The 18,667-nt window shown below is 53.4% G+C and overlaps 7 protein-coding genes; 2 read left to right on the top strand and 5 right to left on the bottom strand.

Annotated features, from left to right (window-relative positions):
- Positions 1 to 3,898: 3,898 nt before the first annotated feature.
- Positions 3,899 to 4,912, top strand: RCC_02515 (related to quinone reductase; the record flags this gene model as incomplete). The annotated part of the gene is made up of 1 exon (XM_023767805.1): positions 3,899 to 4,912. The coding sequence occupies one exon, from the start codon at positions 3,899 to 3,901 to the stop codon at positions 4,910 to 4,912; it is 1,014 nt and encodes a 337-aa protein (XP_023623573.1).
- Positions 4,913 to 5,613: 701 nt separating this feature from the next.
- On the bottom strand, positions 5,614 to 7,806 carry RCC_02516 (related to DNA topoisomerase III; the record flags this gene model as incomplete). XM_023767806.1 has 4 exons in its annotated part: positions 5,614 to 5,640; positions 5,691 to 5,816; positions 5,871 to 7,667; positions 7,720 to 7,806. The coding sequence occupies 4 exons, from the start codon at positions 7,804 to 7,806 to the stop codon at positions 5,614 to 5,616; spliced, it is 2,037 nt and encodes a 678-aa protein (XP_023623574.1).
- An 876-nt stretch (positions 7,807 to 8,682) lies between these two features.
- On the bottom strand, positions 8,683 to 11,079 carry RCC_02517 (uncharacterized protein; the record flags this gene model as incomplete). Its single annotated transcript, XM_023767807.1, has 1 exon — positions 8,683 to 11,079. One exon carries the CDS (start codon positions 11,077 to 11,079, stop codon positions 8,683 to 8,685), a length of 2,397 nt encoding a protein of 798 aa, XP_023623575.1.
- A 2,247-nt stretch (positions 11,080 to 13,326) lies between these two features.
- On the bottom strand, positions 13,327 to 13,959 carry RCC_02518 (related to RPEL repeat protein; the record flags this gene model as incomplete). XM_023767808.1 has 4 exons in its annotated part: positions 13,327 to 13,524; positions 13,581 to 13,594; positions 13,667 to 13,748; positions 13,840 to 13,959. 4 exons carry the CDS (start codon positions 13,957 to 13,959, stop codon positions 13,327 to 13,329), a joined length of 414 nt encoding a protein of 137 aa, XP_023623576.1.
- Positions 13,960 to 14,510: 551 nt separating this feature from the next.
- On the bottom strand, positions 14,511 to 15,706 carry RCC_02519 (related to opsin-1; the record flags this gene model as incomplete). XM_023767809.1 has 5 exons in its annotated part: positions 14,511 to 14,730; positions 14,785 to 15,275; positions 15,331 to 15,397; positions 15,524 to 15,593; positions 15,658 to 15,706. The coding sequence occupies 5 exons, from the start codon at positions 15,704 to 15,706 to the stop codon at positions 14,511 to 14,513; spliced, it is 897 nt and encodes a 298-aa protein (XP_023623577.1).
- Positions 15,707 to 17,051: 1,345 nt separating this feature from the next.
- RCC_02520 (related to ribosome biogenesis protein RLP24) lies at positions 17,052 to 17,715 on the bottom strand (the record flags this gene model as incomplete). XM_023767810.1 has 2 exons in its annotated part: positions 17,052 to 17,534; positions 17,599 to 17,715. The coding sequence occupies 2 exons, from the start codon at positions 17,713 to 17,715 to the stop codon at positions 17,052 to 17,054; spliced, it is 600 nt and encodes a 199-aa protein (XP_023623578.1).
- Positions 17,716 to 17,914: 199 nt separating this feature from the next.
- RCC_02521 (probable Mitochondrial import inner membrane translocase subunit tim14) lies at positions 17,915 to 18,370 on the top strand (the record flags this gene model as incomplete). XM_023767811.1 has 3 exons in its annotated part: positions 17,915 to 17,965; positions 18,049 to 18,173; positions 18,232 to 18,370. 3 exons carry the CDS (start codon positions 17,915 to 17,917, stop codon positions 18,368 to 18,370), a joined length of 315 nt encoding a protein of 104 aa, XP_023623579.1.
- Positions 18,371 to 18,667: the final 297 nt, after the last annotated feature.

The following is an 18,667-nucleotide window of genomic DNA, read 5'->3' on the forward strand; positions in this document are numbered from 1 at the left end:
GGTAGAGCCGCGTGTGGCAGGTACAGGGCGAATGCGGGTGCTCGCGGTAAACTGCAACGCTCAAAATGGGTATTATGCGAGGGAATGAAGCCAGTAGAGTGGCCGCTGCTAAAAATTCGGTTGTCGAAACGAAAGTGGTTGGATGTGCGCGAAGAGAGGTGGTGTTGCCGGTAGTGAGGTTTTGCGCTTGTGAAGCAGAACAGCTGGGGTGCAGCTGCTGCACGAAGGTGGAGCCCGTGGAGCTGGAGCTTCCGTGCGATTTTGCGAAGTTGCTGGCAACTTCCCTCCGCATCGCGTCGCGCAAGAGTATTCGATTCAATGGCGGAGGCATTGGGAGACGACGACATTATCGTCTTTTCGTGGTGGGCTTCGGTCTTGGTTTGGGAGTTCTGCGACGTCGGTTAGAATGCAAATCTATAGGCGGCTGACGTGCCCAATGGCAACGGCGAGACCACTCACCCCGTCGTGTCATATGCGCCGCGACCCATGTTCATTGCTGTGGGATCCTCTCTGGTAATCATGTCGATGTGTGCTGGTCACGGTCAGCTCTTATACCCAACGCGGAATGCTCTGTTGCACAACACAAGGGAGCGGGCCACTTACTGTCGCAAGGGCAGCGAGGGCCTGGCAGTGGATCGGTGCGCGTTGTGCAAGCGACGGACGAATGGGTCCCGAGGCGTGCCTCTGGTAGCAGTATCGGCTGGTTGGCGCAGGGTGTATCAAAGGCGAGCTCAGGAATGTAGTCCCGAATGATTTGCAATATGTACGCTTGGCTGGCGTTCGGAAGGGAGTCAGGTGCAAGCCTTTTTGTTCACAGGCAAGGCGATGGAGCTTCTGAGAGATGTACACAATTTCAAAGGAGCGACGTGGGTGAGCAATATGTGTAGAACCAAACGACCAGGGCAGGGAACATGGCGCTGAGATCATCGAAATTCTTTCGAGTTGCCCCCTGGCAGACCGAGACAACAATTTCCTTCAACTCTCTTACATGACGCAGGCCCCGTGCGTTTGACTGTTTGTCGGATCAGACACCCGCGCCAGTTCAAAACGTCTGCTCCCCTGCTGTTCCCCGACTAGGTTCAGGGATGGCTCCAGAAGCGGAGTGGGTCGATAGGATCTGCAACGTTCTGTACGCGGGTGTTCCTGCATAAGCCTGGCGGTGCCCTGGCGCCACCAACAGTACCGTGTGCCGTGCCGGCAAACTCTGAATCGCTCTTTGGCTGGCGTACAGACGCGACGGACAAACTGACACCTGGGCGCAATGGCTCTTGCTACCTCTTACGTTGTGCCAGAGGTGAGATTCGTGCGATTCTTTGTCTTGCCGTGCTGTTCATCTCGCGCCAACAGATGCTTGTGCAGATTGCCCTCGGGTACAACAAAGGGATCATCTTCAGTCCGAGTGCTTCTAGCGAGGTCTAGTCGTTTTCTAGCGTCGGCTTCCGATATTTACGCTCGTCGCTATCATTTTTATCCCGGACAGATCGCACTAAAGTGCAATCAGAATTTTAGTCAACCCAACATCCAAACCACCGGCATCGCGGATGAAAGCCAGAGTTGGACTGCAACTGTCCCGGCCGATCTTACGCGGCGGCTTGACCTCGACCGTTCCGCGCTCGAAATTTTTTGCAGCCCGACGACAGTGACCGGCCACCAGTATTGTTGACTCGATCGCGACGCCGAAGTGTCACGTTCTMCCTGCCGAAGAGTCGACGACCGGCCCGGAAAGTTAAATGCCCTGTCAGCTCAGTCTGAAAGACAAGGCTGCGAACTTTGGTCTATCTCTCCGGAGTACCGACATTGCACATTGCTTGCAGACCCAGTGCCGTGATCCACCCTGTTTCCCTCCGACGTGTCCGCGACTGTGGAAAGCCAAGGGCAAACATCGGTATGGAGGGGAACGGATTGGTGGCGTGAAGATGTGAACAAACGATCAACGCGGCGGCGTGATGGTCTGCGGCATTGTCCATTGTGGTGCACCCGCAAATGGTGACTAGCATGAATGGTTGTGTGGTTCGATGCTGTTTCCGCGGTGTAACCGCGCGTTTGCTGCGATGGCCAGTTTGTCACTCTACCCGCTGCCCCAGATTGCGCATCCCTGTCTTTGGGCCTTGCAGAGTTTATGCGAACGCCTGCAATGCTGCAGCGATTGTCGTGGGATTGTCGTATTTGTGGACCTGTCCGACTTTCATGCACTGCAGCGGGAGTCGCAAACGTCACACCCACCCGTGGTYGACAAACCTGTGTTTCACGACCTGTCATTAGGGGCCTGTTTGCCGCGCTTGCACCACCAGGTAATCGACATGGTCTGCAGGTGCGCGTCGACTTCATCCCGGCCACATTCTCCACCAGAATAGCCAGGATGATAAGACTCCGTACATCCCTACAGATAGACGCTCCTTTCGTGAATCGTCACTCCACCCCGGCTATTCTAGAAGCTGGCTTTCTGTGGATCTTCGATACGGGAACGACTGGTTACATACAGGCGGGCAATCGCATTGTAGGGATCCTCTCTCAACACGTGGCCGGCGCACGTTCCGTACGGCGACTGGCCTGTACACTCAGAAGGAGAATTAAATTGCATGGGGTGTACTTTCAGAAGCACGCTCGTTGGTGTCGATTTTTTATGAGACCATGTCCCTGAGTGCACAGAGCCTCGCCACGTCGGAGTCGATTGCGATGTTGAAAGGACGTCGGAGTGGCAAGGTTAGAAGCCAACTAACATGGTTGAGAGGAAAGTCCGAATCGCTCGATCAAGTGCTTCGGTTCAATAAATCCCGAGGCGAGAAAGTGCTGTACGTCCGGAATTGATAGAGCAGAGTCGCCATGAAGCATTCCTGATTTCACGCCATCATGTTTGGACCGCTCGGGGAGCATCCGATAATTGTGTCTGGGAGTGAACGCCAGCCACATTCGGCCATGTTGGGATGAACAATCTAATCGGTCTACAGGGCCATGCCTTCCTCCAATTCATGGGGAGTCCTGACTCCAAGCTCAAGAATCTGCTTCCATTCTTCACGGGGACATTCCGGATGGAAACGTGTACGGTTTGAGGCTTTTAGCAGAAATAGGGCTGGGATCATCTCTGCGTTCGATCCTGAGACCGAGTCCTGACCTGTTAACTTCCACGGGATGTTGCGTGCGTCAGTCAGCTGCGAAAACATCGGTATATCTCTTCGGGCTTTGGCACAGTGGAAGCTGCTTCTTCCATGACGATGATGCCCGGCATGCCGATCGGGACATCAGCCAACATCTCGGGGCACCGGCGTCGAGCCATTGCCATGCCTCACACGGGTGCAAAGAAAGACTGTTCTGTCCCGGCTCGAAGGAATCGTGTGTTTCGCACGAGTATTTGCAGAGCAATCTGAAGCTCAAGTTCCGAATTTGCTTGCCAGGGTTTCTCGAGCCACTAGGCGATCATCGGGACACGCGAGCTCGGCGATGGGGAAGCACTTCCGCAAGATTTGACCTGAGAACCAGGTCGTCGTCTCAAGAGTCAAGTGCCCGAAAACGAGCAGTTGCTTGAATCTCCAGCTCTAACTTCGATCAGCAGCCAACGGGCGTGATGAGCCTCGCCACCTGCATTCGACACGGAAACTCCACGGTGGTCCGTCGCCGGCGGTGCTGCCAAAACGTCGTGGGCCGTGGCGCGGATCTTAACGGTTGTGAAAAGTTTCCACATCTGCCGCCATGATTCTTCGGGAGTTCGCCTGGCTCGACGAGAGCCCGCGGGGCGCGGCCCGCCAGGCTGGAACCCGGCGCGTCGGTCCTGCTTCCGCTGGTTGCCTATATCAGAACCAACCGAGACAACCACCTCGGCTACTCGTACCGTGCATCCAAAGGCTTGCTTATGCTTTCCTAACATGGACGATAACGTTCCCCGTCCACAACCACACTCACGATGAAAGCAATCCATATCCGCGCATTTGCTGCAGAGGCTTCTGACCTGCAAGTCAGTGACATTCCCGTCCCGAGTCCGAAACATGACGAATATCTCATTCGGATCTCGTATTGTTCCCCGCAACACGCGGACATTCTCCACGCGAAGGGGAAGCATCAGAACAATTCCAAGCGAGGGTGGTGTCATCCACCATTTGTGCTTGGTTACGACTTTGGTGGTGTAGTTCAGTCTGCACCTTCTTCTGGCAAGCTGAGGAAGGGAGACCGTGTCTTTGGCGCCGCAATTGGTGCTTTCGCTGAATACATATGCGTTTCAGAGGGGGCAATCCGTAAAGTGCCGGACGTTTTGGATACGGCCACCGCAGTTGCCATGTCGGGACAGGCAGTGAGCTATGCGTCGGTAGTTCAGATTGCAAATGTCAAGCCCGGAGAAACGGTTCTGGTTAGTGGTGCTAGCGGTGGACTTGGAAGTGTCTGCTGTATGGTTGCCAAGGCTGTTGGGGCAAAGGTGATTGCTCTCGCTGGCGATGCCAAAAAAGCCGAACTCATGCGCAAAGATATGGATGTTGACCTTGTGCTTGTGCTGGAAGACGGCTGGATCGATAAAGTCAAAGACTTCACCGGAGGCGAAGGCGCAAATGTGTTCTTGGACAATACGGGAATGGTCAACGACGCCATTCGAAGTGTGGCGTACTTTGGCCGAATCGTTATTCTGGGCTTCGCCGCAAGGGGTGGGGTAATGGAGGATGTGAAGATGAATAAGCTTTTGTTGAAGAGCATCACTGTTACCGGGTATCGCTTTGGGGAGAGCGGGAGGAGATATCCTGAGCAGCTGGAGGAGATCTGGACCGGGTACCTGGATATGCTATCAAGCGGCAAGCTGAAGCCTATCATGTACGGGAAGTATGATGGTCTCAAAGATATTGGTAGAGCCCTGCAGGATCTTGAGGCTCGGAAGGTGTACGGGAAGATAGTTGTTAAAGTATCTGATGAATCCGCTGCGGGCAAGTTGTAGCTGCAGAGCCTGCTTACATATTCGCGTAATCTTGAGCCTTTGTGATCGTGGACGCTCTTCGCTGATGAGTCCTTGTCTGTAGGGATGGTTTATAGATAACATCAAAAATGGATTAAGAGCCGTTCAGGTGCATTCAAGACTTGCATATTGTGTACCTTGGAAAGCACGAAACACCGACCATGCTACGTGTGGGCTCCCGGGGGGCATGCGAACATCGAGTGAATACCTAGTTATCTTCTATAGACCACCACGAGAGATATCATAGCGGGATGGGCGATAGGTCGTCGTCGAAAGAGATGCTACACTACCCCAACCCTAACCCTAAAACAGAGCCCCTGAATTGGAGCCACCATGAACGATATCTACAGGGCAGTTCTGATGTTGAGTTGAATACTGTCCGATCATGGTCACCGAAGCAGATCCCATCAGAGTGGTCTTCAATTCAAAATCAAACTGGCGACCGGGGTGATACGCACTATTCATCTCAACATGAAGGATACAGGAGCTTTGCTCTGCAACGACAGGAGACAACAAGTTGAGTTCTGTGTCCATTTCAATGAGAACATCTCCATACATATGTAAGGTGGGCACGGTATAGTGGTAGTTCCACTCATCGGATCCGAGGCTCTCGCATGCAACAGCAGCCTTGAACCACAATCCTCGCATTGCATTGACTAAGCAGACAAGGCTGGTATGTGAAGCTATCTAGGATGATACTTGACAATAGCCTGTGTGGAAGATTAGCACTTGTGTCATCGCCACGATGCGGCGAACTCACAGCGTGAAGCAGCGGAAGCCGCTGTTGGGTTCGCATGTACACATTGCGGTACTGCTCAATGGTCTCTTGGACGACCTCACGACGGGTCTTGCGCCCTTCACAGATTGCTTTCATCTTAAGCTCCATCTGTCGCATGTCAGTGTTGGTTTGGAAAGGCCTCGTATAACTTGGGATGTGTACCTCTTTGCGTAGAAACGGCTTCGACAAGCTGACTTCAAAGCCCATGCTGTCGTACCCTTCAATCAAGGCGCATCCAAGGGTGGTTGGAATGAACTCTTGAACTCCTCCATTGCCACCAGCTCCGCCTCCTCCATTGTTTGCTCCGCCACGCCCACCACGTGCACCACGACCTCGTCCTCTTCCGCCACGGCCCCGATTACCCCGACCACGACCGGCGGGCTCTTCAGCGGGCTCCGCATCGTCATCAGAGTGTTGTCCTTCTTGATCTGCCTGCTGAGGAGCTCTTCCACGCGGTCTTGTCATGGTGTACTCCCGTGTCTTGATTGTGGCGATGTGCTCTGCCATAGTCGCGTCCGTACCAATACCATTCGCATCCATCAGGGAAATCAGCTCAGGCTCGGTCAGGTATCCGGGCGGGCTTGTCTGGCCCTCGTGCATGCGASCTTCGGTAGGCACGAAAACCTCTCCTTCAGTGAACCGTGGCAACTCTTGACTGCTCGTCCATTTATCGTATGGATAGACGTCGAGATAGTTGCGCTCGAGCACGGTCAAGCCAGAGGTGTTGAAAGTCTCGGGACCATAAAGAATGCTGATGTCCGTCTTGGAGCCTTGAGCATCTTTGCTGCAACAGGCCAAGAAACGGCGGACGACAAACTCGTAGACCCGCCGTTCTTGATCATCCAATACATTGGGAGCGGCGTAGTTGACGGGATGAATCGGAGGATGTGCCTTGTCGTTATTGCGACCCATTCGTGGCCAGAGGAATTCTCCATCCTGTAGTCTTTGCGCATAGCCTCCCCATGCCGGGCTCTGCACTTGCTTCTGGACGATGGTCTGCAGGTTCATCCCGTCGTCGAATTGGTCAGTCTCAGTACGTGGGTAACTGATGAAGCCTTTTTGGTAAAGACCCTCTGCGAGCTGCATGACTCTTTGACTGTCCATGCGCAGGAACCTGCTGCCACATTTCTGAAGCTCAACTGTTGTGAGCGGTAGAGGTCTCCATTTACTAGTCAACTTGGTCTGAACCTTGGTCACCTTTGCAGTACGCGCGGTAATGCATCGTTCAAAGAGGATGACAGCGATCATGCGATCGAATAAGTGCCCTCGAGACCAGTTAAACCTCACTTGCACTCCGTCCTTTTCATGCATGACCTTGATAGCCCAGAAGGTCTCAGGTAGGAAGTTCTTGACACGAAAGTAGCGTTCTACGATGAAACCAAGCGTTGGGAATTGACAGCTTCCATAGCTTATCACAGACTCTCTGCCGGGTATCAGATGCTTAATGGCAAAAGTCAGACTTCTAGTGAAAGACGCCCCAATACGAAGATCGAGCTCAATTCTCGACTCGACGGCATTGGCTTGGGCTTCGTCAAGAGGGACGGGATTGCGAGCTGCGTTGATCACATGTGCGCGCTCGATGTTGGAGAAGCGCGCGCGTACAGTCTTGTCAGGTTCTCTCAGACGAGCATTGAACCTGCATGCAACTTCGCGAATTTCCGTTCCAATGTGTTMGCCTTCACGATCGCAATCGGTCCAGATGTAGAGGTACTGTGCATGCCGGGCTTTGGTCTCGATGTTCTTTGCGATTGGTTTCCTGTCATTGTTGACATAAGACTCAATGCGTGCTTCGAAGAGCGCAGACGGATCGCAGGAATGCCAGCGACGGTGGTTGCTGTCAAAGTCGCGATCGATCAGATGGCCGGCTACGGAGGTCATGGTGACATTGCAAGCTCCCCAGCGCGGGAAGGTGTACTGAAACTCATAGWTCTTGGTGTAGACATTGCCAGCGATGGAGTGCTGTCGCTACGGTCAGCACTTGGCATTTGAATGCAACATGGGGACCACTCACCGTCTGCACCTGGCCGCCGCCAAGATGAAGTGCTACTGCTTTGGCAATCGAAGGCTTTTCAGCGACACAGAGTACTTGCACTACCATTGTGTCGCTCGGTGGAGTCTGATACGTGATACGTTCTCTTCATGGTAGCAGCAAGGCGTGCTGTTGAATTTTGAGGCGTTGGTGGAGTTGGTTTATTTGAGAGAAGCGTTCAAATTGAGAAGTCGCGTCGGAATAACTTCGGCAAAATGGGATGACGGCAAAAATCGAAATGTATATCCTGGACACAAGGTACGGTTATGGGTGTTGACATCGAAAGCGCTATAATGTTGACAAACATATGGCCTGGAACCTTGCAAGATATCTTTTCCGCGCGGTGGTACGTGTCGCCCAGAGAGCATGAGGTGCGAGGCTTGAAGCCATGAGGTCTGAATTGGCAGTGCTAAGACCTGATGTCAAGCACACAATCTGGCTGCCACAGGAAAACGCACCGGTGAGTCCAAAATCAACGCTGATTCACGAAATGGAAGTATTTGCGAGAGAAGCCGAATCCCTTCTCATCTTTGATTCTTTGCTTCAAGGTATCTTCGCTACTCATACATCTCCCATCCCACAAGGTGATGCCCCTCACCTCTGTTCATTCCAAATCTCATCATAAAAAGAGAAGTCTTGCCGTGCTGTTAAAATCAGCAAGAACAATCAAAAATGATTTGGGTATAACACTGCTAGCTTCTTGCTGGCAAAACCCATCCATTCATCGTTCCAAAGAAGAGGAAGAAACGCCGAGTGTGCCGTATCGTCGCTTTCTTCATGATAAGCGCTCTCGCTTCCTCGGATACCATTGCGCCTTGTCCATAAAAAAAGCCTTGCCCAAGAAGTTCTTCATGCCATGGAGCAAAGTAATGGAGCTCCCTGCTCATGTGCCATGTCGCATGCCTCGATCTAACCAGCTCCATGAATGCCATGCCTCATCACATGTCACAGCACATCCAGGATACTTCTCRTAATAGGGTTCGCGCCCTTTAGCGCCGGGCTTCTTGGATCCGCAGCAGGACATGTGGTCTCCGCCGTTGCCGTGGTAGAAGCCAAACCAACAGGAGGAAGTGCAAACGGATTTTCCGTGAACTCCGTGGCCCTTGGCGACATCAACGTATCCAGATCGCTTGACACTGGCTGTTCGAACTGCCGCGTGGGTAGACTCGCTTCAATCTTGGCCTGCAAGGTCTGAAGTTGTCGCTGTTCGCGTAAGCTCGGTGAGGAAATCTTCTTTGCGAGCCTCGATTCTCCTCCTGGATGTAGTTCCCTTTGCTGACTGTTTACCTGCGAAGAATTTGCTCGGCGACGCAGGGAAAGAGAATTCCTTTGCCTCGGAGCGTCTTCTTGGCCTCCACCCATGGAGCCCATCCCTAAGGAAGCCAAGAGTGTGGACCTGTCGAAGGGTGAGGAAGAGAATTCCGTAGAGGTCGGAGACATGAGTCCAAAGCTGTCTGCTGGATCGACCTCTGCGGGAGGCTGGAGTGGGATCATGGCGAAGTGGTCAGAACGAGGTGAGTTCAATGGTGGCTCCGCGGACGGCATCTCCTCTGTCTGGATAGGTCTCATGGCCGGTGTTCGTGCAAAGGCAGTGTCTGCCGTGATGACTTTTAGTACAGGCACGACAACATGCCCTGAGGGATCCACATAGGCTGTTGCTGGCTTCACCGCGCTGATTGCGCGATTTCGTGAGCTCACTCCTTTGCCATTGACTGCCCATGGCGCCAGCGGCGCAGAGGCAGGACCGGGACTGACGGCGGGCATCTCGTCCGTCACAGCACGATTCGCAGGGGCGACAACAGCTGACATGGGAACCTCCCGCATCGGCATCGGCGTGGGATTGCTAGAGAACGGACCTTTCCACTCACTCAATGCAGATCCTGGGGTAAGCGGGCTCAGAGTTCTATCTCCAAGAATGCCACCACGGGAAAGACTTGACCGGAACTCTTGAAGCTGCATGATCAAGTTCATGTTCGGCCCTATCCACTTACTCCGCTTCTYGACAGCGTCGTAAGCTTCCTGCACGCTCATGTCCGGGTTCTTGTAGATGCCATAAGCAACCACAAGACTGGCTGACCGACTGACTCCGCATTGGCAATGCACGAGTATGCTCTTGCCTTCATTCACCTTCTCATCGATGACCTTTACCAGCCGGAAGAGATCCGGCACAATATCGCTGTTGTGCTCCCAGGGTATATGAATGTACTCCGGTTCTTTGGTCATCGTGGAATTTGATTGCGCGGCGGGGGGAAAGATAGGCTCAATGGGAGTTGCCCTGGGGGTTGTTGGTGATGCATCATTCGCCTCGGTAGTTTGCACACCAAGACGATCGCGTTTCGGTGCGTACTGAATCCCACCCCCACCGTCCAGTCGAAGGTCAGGTTCGACCGGAACTGGCTCGTTGTGAACGACAAATGGGTTGCGAACCTCACTTGCCACATTCATAATCACATCGTACTGCCTGGCCTGCTCGGCGGTAGGCTCCAGGTAAAGGTCAATCTTGGGATCGTAAACGCAGATCGGTCCGTCAGGATATGCCTCTGGCTTTTCTTCCCGCGAGAGAGGAATGTCAAAGTTCTGTTCTTCCTCTTCCTCCTCATCAATTTGAGGTGACGGCTGTACTTCCACGGGCGAGAAGATCGTGTCGAGAGCTCGCTGTTGCTGATAACTTCTGCTACTCTGCAATCCAAGACCAGACACTAGAGGTAATGAAGGAGATGATTGGAAGTGTCTCAAAGTAGGCCTTTGGAAACCAGGRGTTGGTGGTGGTGCTCCAGGTATTGTCAGACGAACGAGCTGTGGCGGAGGTTTGGCTCCACCAGGAGTCAATATGGTCAGTCCCAAATTGCTGGGCTTTCTCCGTGAAGGGGTAGGTGGCTTCACAAATGAGGGTGAGAGTATGCTGGATGCATCGTCGGCCTGAATCCGAAGTGGCAGGCTTGTCGTTGATGCAGAGGCGCCCTTCGCTGTCGCCGTTTGTCTTGTGGTGTTCACAGCCAGACCTTTCAGGTTGCGGCCTTTTCTTGGCGGGGGTTGCTTCTGCAATTCGAAGAAAGGCGTGCTTCGATCATTGGCGGTCCGCGGCCGAAGCATTCCGACAGCGAATGTGGTGGGCGGTGGCGATTCTGGAGAGGAGCCAGGTGAAGCTTCTGTCGCGCTCGAGTCGTCAACAGTAGATATTGTGGTCGTAGGTGATGAGTCGTTTGAGCCGACGGTGTTGGTAGAATCGCTCAGCGTGTGATTGTGGAATTTCCGGAAAACGTTGTCATAGGAAGAAGGTATTGTGTTTGTGTGGGAGGAGGACTGAGGTGGCTGTTTTGTGCAATTGTCTATTTGCGACATGTTTGCTGGTGGTGAACGAGGTGAATGATTAGACCCGAGTGAAAATGCCGGCGTTTCAAGTGAATGGCCGTTCATTCTTCGCGTTTGCCAATATCGTCCATTGGGATTGCGGAAGTCAATGTTCGGTTGCCAGTTGGCTATTAAAGATCTATAAGATGTCATGTTAGACATTGGGTCGAACAAATCCAACAAGAGTGATGGACRGGAAGGAGCATGACAAAGGGTATGAACAAGTGAAAGATGGCTGCAGTGAATGTTGCTGTTGCTGCATCTGATTCATGGCGCTTGGTAGCCGTGACACAGGTACCTTCAAGACAGGCGGCACAGCGACACATTTGCAGTACAAAGGAAGTGTGGGGTGGGAATGGCGTTCAGCTTTCGCGCGCACATGGCAGACGTACCGAGAAGCCTTCGCCAGGAAGGACTGTTAGTGGTGAGATGCCAGCTCTCGACGGGCGCCAAATGCTACACAGACGACGGCGATGCGCCGCGGGCGTTGTGGATGTCCAGATTAAGGCGCAGGAGCTTTTCTTAGAACGGCCCAACGGTCGCAACGGTCGTGAAGGGAAAGAGTGCAAAAAGGCCGGAAGAGGGAGAAAATGGGTGACTTTGGCCGCGCGCGCAAGGCCAGCTGCAGCATGCAGGTATGTTAACCGCTCGCAAGAGGTCGTGCGACGTGCTTGGTGCTTCGAGAACGGGCGTCTTCCAATCACAATCATGCGTCTCGCGCCACCAGAAATCCACTACCGACCAATCAGCGACTGCAAACCACCGGCAAAGCAAAGGCTGGTATAAGAGGGGCACTGAGAGAGAATGCGACTGAGCAGCAGTGGGCGAGWCAGGCGATTGTCGGACCCAAATGTTGCCAGTCGCAWATGCCGCCTCAATAAGAGCTCCCCTGGCAAGATTCTTACCCTGCACAGCTCTGAAGCTCTGAACCAAGGGTTGGTGAATGCCCACCACGAGAATATCGCGCCGTCTGAGGATATCTGTTGTCGTAGCCGATGCGAAAGTCGGAAGCGTGGAGAGAGATTGATGCAGCCGTGTGCAAGGTTGCAGTTCGCAGTGCTTCCCCGTAGTGAGCGAAAGCGCCTGTGTGCTGCGTGAATGTGTCGATTGTTCCCAGCGTCTTCTGCGTCGTCGTATCGCAATTTGCTCCCGTATCCGTCTTCAGTCTCTTGCAGACGGCCAAATGCGCCTCTAATGATCGCGCCCGGAAAGTGGACAAAGGATGGACACTGGGTTCGTTTTTTGTTGTTGTCCGCACGTTCCGTCTTCTCCACAGGATCTCCAGATCGCAAAGATGCAGGCTCGCCGCTGACAATCTCGTCTTGTAGGTGATGGCAGGAGATCCAATCTGGCTTCGCGCGAGGAGGAAGAAAATGCGATACTGTCGGCGGTTGTTTGCGAATCTTCGCCAGGCCTGTCTCCGGACTCAGTCTGTGGCACTCGAAGGTCGACGCGAGATACGAGTGAACCGAATGCCCTTGTCGCCCAAAATAGATCCCAGCACGACCGGCTTCTGTCGATCGCAAGCTCTCGGCGGTTGTTTGACTTTCTGTCTGCTGTCTTGTTTGTCGTGTCCACGACAGGTCGGCGATTGACTGTCATGTCCTGGAGACTCACAGTGCGACGGCGACGACGACTCTACTGCAGTACGTCCACGATCTCACGATACATTCGTGGTAACTTTCGATGCGGCAATGCAAACTTCAAACCAAGCTATAAATAGGTGCATGTATGTGAGACCGGTCGGCGCCAAAAGGCGAACTATACCACCGAGCCGCCGTCCAAACTTGCGAGGAGGATGATGTTCCCCACGGTCGTCTCCCCTCTCATCAGACTCATGGACGCTATCATCCACACGGTGTTCAGCCAGGACTTGGATGCTGAACGGAGATGCGACAGAGAGATGCGGTCGCCCCAGTCCTCTCCGCTCCGGGCGGCCTCAACTGCGTCAAGAGGCTTTCAAGCTTGCTGACAATTAACAATGCACTTCCCAACCTTGCAGGACCCACATGAGCAATACCAATGTACATGCGTCTTCAACGTGATATTTGCTACGCCCTTGGAGTAAAGCAGTGGGGCTTACACGAAGGAATCAGCTCCACAAGGTGCGGATCGATGTCAACTTCAAACAGACCGTCTGCACTTCTCGCTTCCGAACCTCATGCTTCCAGACTCTTCAGCCTGATTTCATTCCCGAAGCTACTCACCGTCACTCTTCCAAGTTACTTCGTACTGGAGTTACTCTGCTTCCTTCAGAATTCCCTTGCTGACCAACTCATCCTTCTGCGGCCTGCCTTGTACCGCCTTCTCCAGCGTGTCCGCACGCATATGCTTCTCCAACTCCCTCTGCTGTCCCTGAATGGCCGGCGCAGCACTCGAATCCGGCAGGATGTTCTTTGATACGAGATCGTCCTTTTCAGGGCGTTTTGCGAGGCCCTTTACACGCAGAGTTAATACCAAGAACCTCGTGTTGGGGTGGCGACTCTTCATACCTTTTTCAAATTATCTGCACAAGCCAAAGGTCAGCAACCATTGCCCAAACACATCCCAATGTGGTTCGAAACAGTGCAAAGCTCACCTGTAATCTTCTGCCGTTCCAATTCCGCCTGTCTAGCTTGCAAAGCGGGAGCCGCAGTCGTATCCAAAAGGATGTGTCGATCCTACACCGCAACTTACAGCATTAGCCCTCATTCTCCCAACAACCACCTCTCCCAACAGAGTCCAAGGAGAATGATGTGTATAATGACTGACCTTCAAATCCTGCTCATCAGGTCGGTGTTGAAGATGCTTCTCCAGACTGTTCCTCCGCTCCAGAGGACTCAGGCCCGCGGTGGTGTCCACGCCGGATTCTTCTTGTTGGATGGTTGTCATTCTTGTGCGTGTATGTGTGTGATTGATTGCTCTGGATTGTGTTGATAAGTTAATCTGACAGAGGTGAGGAGTGAGGACGGATGCGAAACAGGAGGGAATGCTGGATGTTAACCTGAGTTCACTATTCGTTGTTACGGAAGTTGCGGGGCAACCGATGCACGAGCAGGCACCTCAGCCTCAGTCGTCACATGGGTTTCGGATCGTGAAGATCAAAAGAACGATGAAACGATTCCGTACCAACACACTTCATTCTTGCAATTACTCATTAACTACGCTCATTGTACAATGTCAATAGGAACGCTTGATGAGCCAGCTGCAGGCTTTCAGAAAGCAAATACCTAGAACTCCGCTTTTACCCGTTGCTCGCACGATGATGCTAGTCGTTCCGAATCAATCCCGTTAGCAGTGCTTTTGCGTTATCGTGATGAATTTGCCCGCCTGATCCCTTTCCTCTTGTTCAGAACCCCAGTCTTGTTGTCATTCTGCAACTCTGAGACGAGGGCCGCAATGGCTTCTCGACTCCTGAGTCCGAATCCTGATGATGAATGCATTTAAGCACCCTCATCGTCGTCACCAACACGGATGGCGCCCTCGTTGGAGAGACCGTGCGACCAGAAGCCGCCGAGGTCGACGCTCATCTCAGAGGTACGCTGGTGGGTGAACAACAACCAAGCACCGAAGACTGGCTTGGCGAGGATGTCAAGGACAGCGTAGGCAATGATCTCCTCGTCGACGTTGGCCTTGCGGCTACCGTCAGCAACACCCCAGACACTGTGAAGATGTTAGTGATTGTGTTTTGGACGGACAAGATTGGAAGGAGCTTACATTGGGTAGGCGGTCCAGAGGACGAGGGTGAAGAGACCAATGGCAGCGTAGAAGTTGCCGACCTTGCCACCGCGAGCGGAAGCGGTCTTGCGTCCGGAGACGACGAGCTGCCAGACAACCACAAGGTAGGCAATGCAGGCAATGGTGTACCAGCCCCACTTCTGAGGAGTACCCTCGGAGCCAAAGGCAGCGAAGAGACCAGTCAGGACCATGATAACATCAGCGATGATGGTGACGAAGATGCTGCCACCGTTCATGCCAGCAAGGAGAGCGAGATCCAAGAGCAAGAGTGGGGTGGTCAGAGTCCAGTCGACGTAACGAGCCCAGTAGACCTGGCGGTAGACCTCGGAGGTCGTGTCTGGGACGTGCTTGTGGGACTCGCGGACGGTGGTGCGGTGGTAGCTGATACCGTGGCCGCTGGCCATGGCGAAGTAGGAGAGGGTCGCGAAAACGGTGATCATGGTGGTGATGACGTGGAACAGACGCTTGGACTGAAGCAAAGTCAGTATGCGGGATTTTCGAGCAGCGACGGCAATCAGCGCTTACCATTGGGACGCTCCATCCCATGACGGTGAAGACGAGCGAGGACACAAGCATGACCACGAAAACGACCCTGATGTGGTGTTAGCAGCTGTTTGTGTCTGGTATGTTGTGTGCCTGAGAGCTCTAGCATCGTCGTCAACAGCTCACCGAAGCTATGAACGACGACATTGAGCTTCTCAAACTCCGCGAAACTCACCAAAGGGTACGCATGCCAGTCTCGGTGGCATCCTGGTACTCGATGGATGGGACTGGGACAACAGTCGGGWCTGTTTGGAGGCAGTCAGCTTGAGCTGTTTGCTTCGCATMAGCGGCATTGGAATGGATACTCACGAGGTGCGTGCGAAGCCGCAGCGGCGAATGCCTGAACTGGATCGATCATGCTTGCGGTGGTGGAGGTACTTCGGTGGATGGAAGTACTTCTTGTGTTGTTGGTGGTCGAGAGAGAGAAGAGGAAGAGGGAAGAAGTAGGATGATGGCGACGGCTGGTGGGAAGCTGCGAGTGGGGAAACCTTGTTGGCTGGCAAGAACCAATGAATTATCCACGGCCGGCATGACGTTCTGCATCTTATTCTTGTTTTCCGTGCACTATTGGTGGAGACAACCACTCAATGCCTCGACTATAATGATGCTACGAAAGCTTCTGCTATCGAAGGAGAGGTCCATCTCCGTGGAAACCGCACTCTTCAGGTGTTCATCGTCCCCTTGGTGCTCGTTCTATTGATGTTTCGAGCTGTCTCGACGGCATTCGATCGGCGCGTATACCAGCCACATCCATATCGGAAGCTTCACACAGCTTTCCCCACACGGCGCGTTACCCGCCAAGCGCACATGGTACATGGTACAGGAAGCACAAGTACTCCCATCAAACGCCGTACCTCTTTCAACTACAGATGTTTAATCTACGAACGGACCTTGCACAAACACAACCTGCCATTCACTCCAGCGAACAAAATCGGTCGAGACTCCGCCACTCCTCAAAGTTCCACTAGCAGTCAGTCATCATGACGACCGGAGTGAAACACTTTTCTCCGCACCTCAACAACCAAGTTTTTCCAATTTTGCTTTACCTTGCGCACAGATAGCGAAGCAGATCCCAGCGGAAACGAAGACTCTTCGCCTGTTCGCCTCTTCGCCAAGCTTGTGCAATCACCAGACCACTTTGGCTGCACAAGAGAGCTCTTTCAGCATGCGTCGTGTGATCGTGCTTCCCCGCCCGCGTAGTGCACCGTGAGAATGTTATTTCAGGCACGTCTAAACGGTGATTGGTCTATCTGCATCTAACATAAGCGGAGGCTGGAGCCTGGAGGCATGAATCATTTGAATGCTGGCGAGCTCCGGTCGGTGATGCTTGCGAGCTCCGTCTGATGTGCGGAGGAGATGGCTCCGTGGATCGGGCTCGTTCTGTCTATCCACAACTTCACATCTTGCATCAGCGATACGCTGTTGGCATCGCGATTGATGGATGGGTTACACTGCAGACCATTGCAACCAACCCGCCGTCCTCGAATAGATACCCATGAGCATTCATCCATTCGCCATGCGGTGCGAACTGTTCGGAAAGGTCTCATCAATCGGAAGAAGATCTCGTTTCCCCTCGATCAATCGCAGGCACACCTCGTATCCCCACGTTCCGTTACCCATTTTGTGAAAGTGCCACACACAAGTACAAACGCCCGAGCGCCATCGCTGCCGGAAAGGAAACTTCAACATGAGCACGAACCCAATCAACCATCAACATCCATGGCCTCCGCTCCCTCGCCTCTGACAATGCGCTGTTTCCWCTTGCCCTTGAGTGCTGATTTGATAGGCGCCGCGGTAGTAGTCTCCTGCTCATCCAGCTCGACCTTTTCGCCATCAAGCGCCATGCCCTCCAACTCCTCCTCCTCAAGCACTTCCTGTACTTGATCCCTGTACTCTGGAGGCAACAGATGTTGGTTCTCCGCGACCAATTTCCTGTCGGCCTCCATCTGCTTCGCCTTGTTGCCCTTCATCCTGTTCATGTAGAATTGTCTCTCTCTCTTCGCGCGAATCTCAGACACGCGCTGCATAGCCTCCAGAGTCTTGGCAACCAAATCGCGGTTGTAGCGGATCGGGATGTTGCGGCGTTGGGCAAAGGCGAGGGTGGAGTCTACGGTCATTTCCTTTCCGTGGGCGCGGCGGAAAGATTTGGTCCAGGCGAGCTTGCGGGGGTTGCGCTTCATCTTGAACTGTAGGAAACCTTGTCAGCGCATGTAGAGAGAGAGAGAGGTCTGTCTAGGGTGGTATCCTTACATTCTTGTGGCATTTTGACCGGCAGAATTTAAAGACTTTGGCATCGTTGCGCACGAACGTGATGCCCTTGGATGGATAGCAAGGCTGCGAGCAGAAATAGCACGTTTCGATCCTCATGGCGGCGGTCGTGAGCGGTGTCGCGGTGTCGAGGTGTTCGTGGGTGGAAAAAAATGCTGGAGATGGAAAAGTTGAAGCAAATCCAGGGTCTAGTGGACTAGCGTGGCGATCGGTGCCGGATGTGAAGGCGATGGAACGAGCATCTTTCTGTCGCATCTTCAGAGCCCGCTGCAAACCACATCACTCCCAATCACACATTATGGCTACTGTTCTTGCCGTCGGCGTCGGCGTTGCCGCAGCTGCTTTCTTCGTACGTCCAATCCACGACATGCGATGCGATGCGATGCGATGCGACTCCATCACCCAGCGAAAACTGACCACCGTGCCATGTAGGGTCGCGCAGGTCTCGTTGCTCTCCGAAGATCAAGAGGAGGCAGCGCATTAGGCAAAGCATACTACAAAGGTGGATTTGAGAAGACGATGAACCGACGAGAAGCGGCCTTGATCCTCGAGACTTCGTACGCATACCACCGAGACGGTTCATGTTGGAGTCGACACTAACGTGATGATGCGCAGAGAACGAGGCATCACAAAGGACATGATCAGAAAGAAGCATCGGCAGATGATGCTTTTGAACCACCCGGATCGAGGAGGTAGCCCGTATCTGGCCACGAAGATCAACGAGGCGAAGGAGCTGTTAGAAAAGACTTCGTGAGCATGGAAGGATAGCGTGGTCAAGAGAGACGGACATGGAGAGCGCCTCTCCGGCCATTCGAGGCAGCGAAGAACGGAGTCGCCGGCCTAGACCTGGAGCCGTTCAATTGCTCCGGAGCCCGTTGCTTGCTTGCAGAAGGGAAAGCCTTGAATGCTGGCCAAGAAGTCAGGAAACACCAGCGGATACCGACGTGGTCGAAAGGGGAGGAGAAAAACTGTGACATAACACTGTATATTATGTGGACTATTAGCGAGGCGTTATCTGGGGCATTTATCCGCTGTGGCCTTAGCATCACCA

The sequence above is a fragment of the Ramularia collo-cygni genome (assembly GCF_900074925.1).
Source record: "Ramularia collo-cygni strain URUG2 genome assembly, contig: RCC_scaffold03, whole genome shotgun sequence".
In the NCBI taxonomy this organism is placed as follows: domain Eukaryota; kingdom Fungi; phylum Ascomycota; class Dothideomycetes; order Mycosphaerellales; family Mycosphaerellaceae; genus Ramularia; species Ramularia collo-cygni.